Here is an 8,003-nt window from a genome sequence, read left to right on the forward strand (position 1 = left end):
AGGAAGAGATGAAGCATATCTAGCGAGTTTGTAAGTAGAGGCTCGAACGGAGAAGATTACGGGCTAACCAACAGGAAGAGATGAAGCATATCGATCGGGAAACGTAGTGAAAATAGCCGATTAGCCCTCCACTGAATCAGCTTCGGGACAGGCATTCAAAATTGTTCATCTACTCGAGGCAGTCCATTCTCGAGAGAGAGAAAAACTCGAGGCAGTCAGATGGTAAACAGAGATTTCGCTCTCCCAGGATCCTCGAGTAAATATATTATACACCACATCAGCCGGCCGGCGTGTATCGCGATCCATGTGTGTGGACTACGTGGTCGCCGGAGAGGCCGCGAAGCGGACGATGGTGAGGCCTTGCGCCACGGCGCCCAAAGGTCCCGGGGAGCCCACGTGCCCCTGCCTCCAGCCACACGGCCGCTCGGGCCAAAGTTAATTGCCGATCCTACGTAGTACAACCCCTCCTACGTACCGATCGGGCCGACGTCTCGCGGCGCTATATTATGGCGCCCTGTCTTGCCGCCGGGCGTGGCCGAAGCTAAGCTCGCCCTCCCAAGAGATCAGGGCCGCCCGAACGACTGACCCAGAGAGAAGAGGAAGATCATCTCCCCCGTCGCCTTGATCTCTCACACCAACTCCTTTTGGACGCGAGCGCGGATCGACCACACCCCGTCGCTCTAGTACCTAACTAGCCAATATCGCCCACGCCCGCCTGCCCGGCCGGCGACCACGAGCTGTTTGCTCGTGTGTTGGGAGCTAGCTAGCGAGGCACGTCGTATACAAGGGCCGCCATGGGGAGGGCGCCGTGCTGCGAGAAGGTGGGGCTGAAGCGGGGGAGGTGGACGGCGGAGGAGGACGACATACTCGCAAACTACATTGCCAAGCACGGCGAGGGCTCATGGAGGTCTCTTCCCAAGAATGCAGGTAAATATGGCATAAACCCGTGCATGTGCGAGCTAGAGCATCATCACGACTACTTTAGCTATTTTCTTTGTCTGCAGCAGGTGCTTCATGAGTTGCAACTTTTCAGACAGATTAACTAGGCATGTCATGACTAACATGTATGTTTATCTGTTCCTGCTTCGGTTGTATATACAGGGCTACTGAGGTGTGGCAAGAGCTGCAGGCTGCGGTGGATCAACTACCTCAGAGACGGGGTGAGGAGAGGCAACATCTCCAAGGAGGAGGACGACCTCATCGTCAAACTTCATGCCACCCTTGGCAACAGGTACGTGTCTGTGGATACCAGTATACACCTGTTTTAGTTTACTACCTTTAATTTTTACCCTGCGCTGTTTCCCTTGCAAAAAATTAGTGTACCAAAGTTTACGTGCAGCTCTACTTTCGAACAACCTGCTATGCACAGAATTAATGAGTATTAAAGTACCATTGGGAGTCACAGCCCACATGGATCAGTCCAAAAGAGGTAAGTAAAAAAAACACTAGTGCATTGACTACTGAGTCAATCTGGCAGCACATGCATGGCTTTGTCACGTGCGCTCGGAAGCTGTCAATCGTGAAAATGCCACGATGAAATCTCGTTGGTAAAAGAGCTCTGTACGTACGCTGGATGCGTGTACCACAAACTAGACGGCATCCGATTTTGAGAGTTCAGATATCACGTCTATACATAAAATCATAGAGTACAGCTCAGTACACTATGTACTACTACACATAAATCATAGCGTACAGCTCAGTATGCTACTATACGCTACTATACAAAAATCATAGCGTACTGACTGTGTAGTGCGAATTGTACAACATCCGACAATTTGGTTTGAGAGTTGAGGCATCACATGCAATTGTTTCTTCAGTGCTCAGCGAGGCTTTTATGGCTGAGACCAACACAGGCCCGCATGACTTCGTTTTCTCGTCCGGCGTCGTTTCATGTGCTTTTTCTACTGTACATAATCAATAGTATTCCCGTCAGGTCAATTTAGCTATGTGGTGCTTGTCGCTAGTTGCATTCCAAACCTGTGGCGGAAGGGCATGGCGCGTCTGCAGTCTGATCGCTCCTCTCTTTCGCAATGAATGCACGAAACCTTCTAGGCAACACGCGCGCGTCCTGCATGGCCAGCCCAGCCCTCTCTGTCAGGCTCGGTAATTTGTAGAGCGTGGAGATACACGTAGGGAGATGCATGGTCTGTCAATGCTCCACTATATATTTGTGTCTTCAGTGCCCGCACGTAGTCCTTTTAACTCCAACACAAACCCGCTTACCTGTAGTACATAGAAAACGAAAATTATTTCTTTCCCTTTCCGTCTAGAGAAAACGCTTGCACGGGACGTGATCGCTGCCGTGTGCTTTCTCGTGTTGAAACGTATATATAACACACAAGATAGCTACTGCTAGCAGCTAGCCAGAGCTAACTCCCTTTTCTTTTTCTTTTTTGCGGGTGAGCCAGAGCCAGTTCCCTTGGATATTAAGGCATTCTTTTTTTTTGCGAAAATATTAAGGAATTTGACCGCATATATGAACTACCCCGTCTGTTTATATACGTAAATTTTTCAAATCAGTGGGATCTTCAACATATATGTATTCATTAGAAGAAAAAAATGTTTTTTGCAGGGATCATTAGAAAATATATTAGTAAACACTAAAAAGATGTTATTGATACACGACAAAAATATTTCCATGTAAGTACTCCAAAAACATTACAGTGCCTCGTTTCAAATAGTAACATTAGATTTGTCGTGGGAACATTTCCTTTATTTTCTGATAATACGTACCTACAGATTTAAAATAATGTTCAAAGAAACATGTTTGTGTCTAGAACGACATATTTAAGAAAGAAGGGAGTAGATGACTTCAAGGAAAATATCAAGAAATGTCTCTCTCCACTTCCCAACTAAAATCTCTCTCTCTCTCTCTCTCTCTCTAACCTTTTTTAGCCACTGTCTCTCTCTCCCCCTAACTATGACTGCTCATATTTGGAGCCAAATAAAATAATATCAGTAGATGCACCGTGGAAAACAACCTAATCTTGTACTTAACGTCTTATATTTGTTTACAATGAGAGTAATTTTGAAATAAATACAAACACGCACATGTCAACTGTAAATGTCGAAGTTGCTTAATCGGCAATTTTTAAATAATACCACCAATCTTTAACCGAGTTAAAGTTGCTCTAATTGTCATAGTGGATGTGCGTTAGGCCAAGCCTTCTTGATGTCAGTCCAAATCCGTCTCATGTGTAGCCGCACTTAAAAGGAAGATGAGCCGCCGTTTTCGGTTCACACTTACAAAATTGGAATAAACTACAATTTGGCAGTTCCGACGTTGAAGCCTATCCGGCGTCCACACTTAATCACTCATTTTCTGATGCCCAAGAAACTATTAGACCTCTCTGATTACATAGGTGCTTAGAGGAGAGGTTAGCAATTTTACTCAATGTGTAGGGTGCGTAGCCTCTTGTTGCTAATCTTCCTTCAATTAATTAGTTATAGATTGTAAACTGTGTTCTTGTCTAGCTACCCACGTCTAGCAATTGTTTCTTCATGGTCATGGGTCATCAAGCTCCTCTTTCTCCTCTTAATTACCTTGCAACATTAGATATTTTTTGCCTGCTTGGTAGTCTCAGCGAGCATCTCTGTACGAAGCACTAGAAATGCCCTCAGTGAAACAGACGCACGGTAACACGCGCACGTGCATGCATGTGCATTAGCCCACGCGCATGAATAGCCCACGCGCATGAATACCTCACTAGCTATTCTCCAGAAGCAAACTACTCCCTTCGTTTCAAAATAAATGTCTTAAGCTTAGTATAATTTTATATTAAAATTGGCTTAAAGTTGAGACACTTATTTTAAGACGAAAGAAGTATTAGCTAGGTTGGCGATGCGTATACATTCACTAATCTTCTTCACCTGCCACGGCGAGGAAACAAGAAGCGACAATCAGCTCTCTTGTCAATTAGGTTGTCACGTTCTTCCTGCGAGGGTTAACTCGCAGTTCTTTCTCGTGGCGACTTTTCTCTGACACACCATCGTTATCATGCAAGATATGATGTTTTTCTTTTCTTTCATTGACGAAAAACTGAGCATTCACTTTCATTGGCTGTCGAATACAAATCTGGCTCACGGGTCACTGTCCATGGGCCCGGCAGGTTTAATGCAGGGCCCACGTGTCTTAAATGTTTTCAGCCTTTACGTTGACAAACACTGATGCTGAGAGCTGAGGGGACCCTGAGGTCCAGGGATCTACTAGGCTGCAAGCTGCTGCACGTCAAGTGTACGCTGCGGAGCTTTCTGCGCTTTACGACACGCTCTAGCCCACACCCTGATTACGGCACACCAGCGGCCTGCGTCAATGCACTAGGACTATACTCCGTCTACTCTCTTCTTTTCTTCTTCTTTTTTGATAACCGTACTCCGTGTGCTTAGCACGGTTAACCTGCTGCAAAAAGAACCTCGTAAAACGTCCGTACTCCGTGTGCTTAGCACGGTTAACCTGCTGCAAAAAGAACCTTGTAAAACGTGGCCTCTCGTGTAGATATCGGAGGTGTTTGGTTTAGAAGTTTTAGGACTTTTTCTAATCCCAGGGACTAATCAAAAAAAACTCTTCAATAGAGTCTTTTCTAATCCGTGTAGAAAAAGTCCCTTCCATTTGATTCCTAGAACTCTTCAGAGACTTTTTCTAGTCTTTGGGATAAAAAGTCGCTGAACCAAACACCCCCGTCGCCTTTGCTTTTAGCCGCGACATGTAAATATCTCCAGCTGACGAGCATGCATTTTGTCTGACTGACAGATGGTCCCTGATCGCCAGCCACCTACCAGGGCGAACAGACAACGAGATAAAGAATTACTGGAACTCGCATCTCAGCCGGCAGATCCACACCTTCCGGAGGATCTACACCGCCGTCAGCGACACCGCCATAACCGTCGACGTCAACAAGCTTTCCGCCGCCGGCAAGCGGCGCGGCGGCCGCACCCCTGGCCAGTCGCCAAGGAGCAGCACAAAGAAGAAGCCGGTGCCGGAGCCCATCACCAAGGCGAAGGACGAATCTAGCCCGGCCGGCGCTGCGTCATCAGTGTCAAGCTCACCTCACAGCGACGAGGCTAGAAGCGCGGTGGTCGACCCGGACCAGAATCAGCCCAACAACAGCATCAGTGTCAGCCACACTTCTGATGGGCCCTGCAGCGAGGATGGGACGTGGCCCATGGTCATGGACCCTGTTGATCAGACTGGTGTCCTCGAGGCGAACGGCACTGTGGATCAGCAGATGGGGCTCTGGGAAGTGAACAGCTCAATGAATCAGATTGGGATCATGGAGGACGAGAGCGAGATGCAGGCACTCCTGTCCAGCAGCGTTACAGCAGAGAATGGGCTTGTTGGCATCGATCCTGGAGGCCTGTCACAGGTGGACGATCTCTTGGACATGGACTGGGAGGGGTTTGCATCCCATCTATGGGACCAGCCAGCCCAGAATGGCCTTCTACAGCCCGCTGAGCCGCAGGCGGCGAAGGGCTCCGAGTCGGACGAGCTGGAGTCGTTCGTCAGTTGGCTCCTCTCCGACGCGTGCTGAGAAGATCCCAGAACGGCAGCGGCGAGCAGCCCCAGCCCATTGCAAAGCAGGTGTCTTTTTCTTTTTCAGAAACAATAGCAAAGCAGGTGTCGTGTGTGTGCAAGTTTTGGTAGCGTTTGCTAGCTTTCTTGTAAATATGTGTGGTCTTGTGCATGTACTTTTCCTATATCATAGCGTTGGTGGTAGAGTCGTATATGGCGTCTGAGCGTAGTGGGGATCTGCTAGGTTTGCTGTGCAATGCATCCCGGTTGCTGTGGAAGCTCGCATCATTGCAGAAGCAGTGAAATGAACCTTTGAGTTGAACTTGAACCGTTCGAGTTCGTCTCCGACTGTACACAATTCGGATCCAAATAGAGTAAGAACGAAAAGAATATGTATTGCGGGCCAGCAGAACAAGATTTTGTTCGGCAGGCCATTAACCGCGGTAAGCGGATGCAGTGAGCCAGTGACCAGAGAGTCATGATCCGTGGCGATTCTACACACAAGCCGTAGAGTCAATTGTTCTTAAAAAAAACCATGTGGTCAGTTGACTTGCAGCTTGTGGAAAATCAGCCTAATAATAATGTGTCAATTGTTCTTAAAAAAACCATGGGGTCAGTTGACTTACAGCTTGGGAAAAATCAGCCTAATACAGTTCTCTTCCCTTTGTCCATCCTCCAAGAAAAGGCAGCTAGGATTTTTGCCTCCCGTCGGCGGCGGCACCGATCTCCCACGTCTCATGTGGCCTTAGGGCCATGGGTGCGCCGCGATCTCCCACGTCTCCGCCGATCTTTCACGCTATTTTGACTTGTAATGTTGTGGACTTGTTTGATGGGTGGGAGCGGGTCATGCATGTGTTCTCGCAGCTTCCTTAGGGTCTGATCACTGCCAGGTGGCCATCCTTCTATCGTACCACTCATGCACACGCCTCGAGGCCCAGAGACTAGGCTCGAACCTTCGCCCCCAACTTTTGAGCTTGGCTTCTCCTGCATTCGTCCCCCTTAGCGTGAACAAATCGGAAGCCCAAATCTGGATTACAACCAATCTGAGCCTTCTCGAGCAACTCGACCCGTTGTCAAGGAAGCTTAGCAGCTCATATTTCCATGGTTCAAACTTCAGAGTTGAGATGTTTGACATAGAGCATCCGTTCTTACCAAGATGAAACAGGGAGATAAAACCAAGCTAAGCATATAATCTTACTAAGAGCAAACATGGAATATCATTTTTTTCATTGAAGAAAAGGGGACATAATTTTTTTGTCCTATAAAGAACAAGGGATATCATTTATAACTACCAAGATGTATCATTGACATGATACTTAAACATTACAAATTATAATAGGCGAGTTTGTCTTTCGAGTATTGGCCCATCAAAGGAAACCTTTAGAACAGCTACACATCTACTAAAACTGATTTTTTTTATACCATAGATAAGATCCATGTTGCTTTTCTTGCAATCTGTGTGATTAAGGTGTTTCCTATATTACAACTTCTTTTGGTCGTAACAATAAGAAGCATAAGCACAGATAGATAAAAGAGTACTTCTTTCAACTAAATATAACTTAGCGACCCAAATCCATTTGATAAGAATAATCTTTTCATTCAGTTCTATAGTGAACCATAAACATCAACATATTCATCATCACAAATCAAGTTCAATTTTTAACTCTATCTGCAACAGCTGAAAGCATGGTGGATGCACATCTCCTTCATATCTGCATCCTAATCTTAATAGGTTTTAGGAATATAAAAATTACAGAACCAGAGAGCAGAATTTGATGGCCTACCTAATTTGAAGATTAAATGAAATCCAACATTAAACATTTTCAGAGTAGCAATTCCCACACGAAATACTCCATGTCCCAAAATTCCCTAGAGATCGACCACAAAAATTGCTTGTTGTCTTTAATTCTTCCCCTAAAGCAAATCAATATAAACAAACAAATAAGCCAAACGCTCTGCACTTTTTAGACGTTTTGAGCACACACCCTCGCTGGGCATTGGATCTCCTCGTGTGCGAGATCATGATGTGCAGGTGAATTTATGTCGGAACCAACGACGCAAACCCTCCGCACGCCCGAGCCCACGATCGCCGCTTCCACCAACCCATTCCTCCCCTTTTTGTCCATCGTGCACCCTCTCCCGCCGCCACCTCGGCCCGCGCCCATCGCCACCACCTCCACCTGCGCGCCTCCGTGGCCAACATCTCTTCCCGCCGCCGCGACCAGACACCACCACCACCTGCTGCTGTTGCGGCCTCACACCACCACTGTCAGCATGGTCAACACCTCAATTAGGCCACCTTCCTGCCCCTAAGACCCGCCTTGAAGTAGCCCCCACCCCTAACCGTTGATATGCTCAGGGGCCGCTACCACTTCCCGCTGCCCCGATGAGGGACGGAGCTCGTTGCTCCCGGAGGTTGTCCTCCTCCCCGGTGGTGAACCCGGTGCGAGACGGACCTCATTGTGACGCGGATTTGGATTCGGGTGAAGGAAAT

At 47.3% G+C, this 8,003-nt stretch overlaps 1 protein-coding gene across 1 annotated transcript; it reads left to right on the forward strand.

The window, feature by feature from the left end:
- The first annotated feature begins 463 nt into the window (after positions 1–463).
- On the forward strand, positions 464–5,837 carry LOC125551926 (transcription factor Y1). Its single transcript, XM_048715331.2, has 3 exons — positions 464–927; positions 1,102–1,231; positions 4,751–5,837. Exons 1-3 carry the CDS (start codon positions 795–797, stop codon positions 5,526–5,528), a joined length of 1,041 nt encoding a protein of 346 aa, XP_048571288.1. The 5' UTR covers positions 464–794; the 3' UTR covers positions 5,529–5,837.
- Positions 5,838–8,003: the final 2,166 nt, after the last annotated feature.

The sequence above is a fragment of the Triticum urartu genome, chromosome 4A (genome assembly GCF_056163025.1).
Source record: "Triticum urartu cultivar PI428250 chromosome 4A, HENAU_Tu73, whole genome shotgun sequence".
Classification (NCBI taxonomy): Eukaryota; Viridiplantae; Streptophyta; class Magnoliopsida; order Poales; family Poaceae; genus Triticum; species Triticum urartu.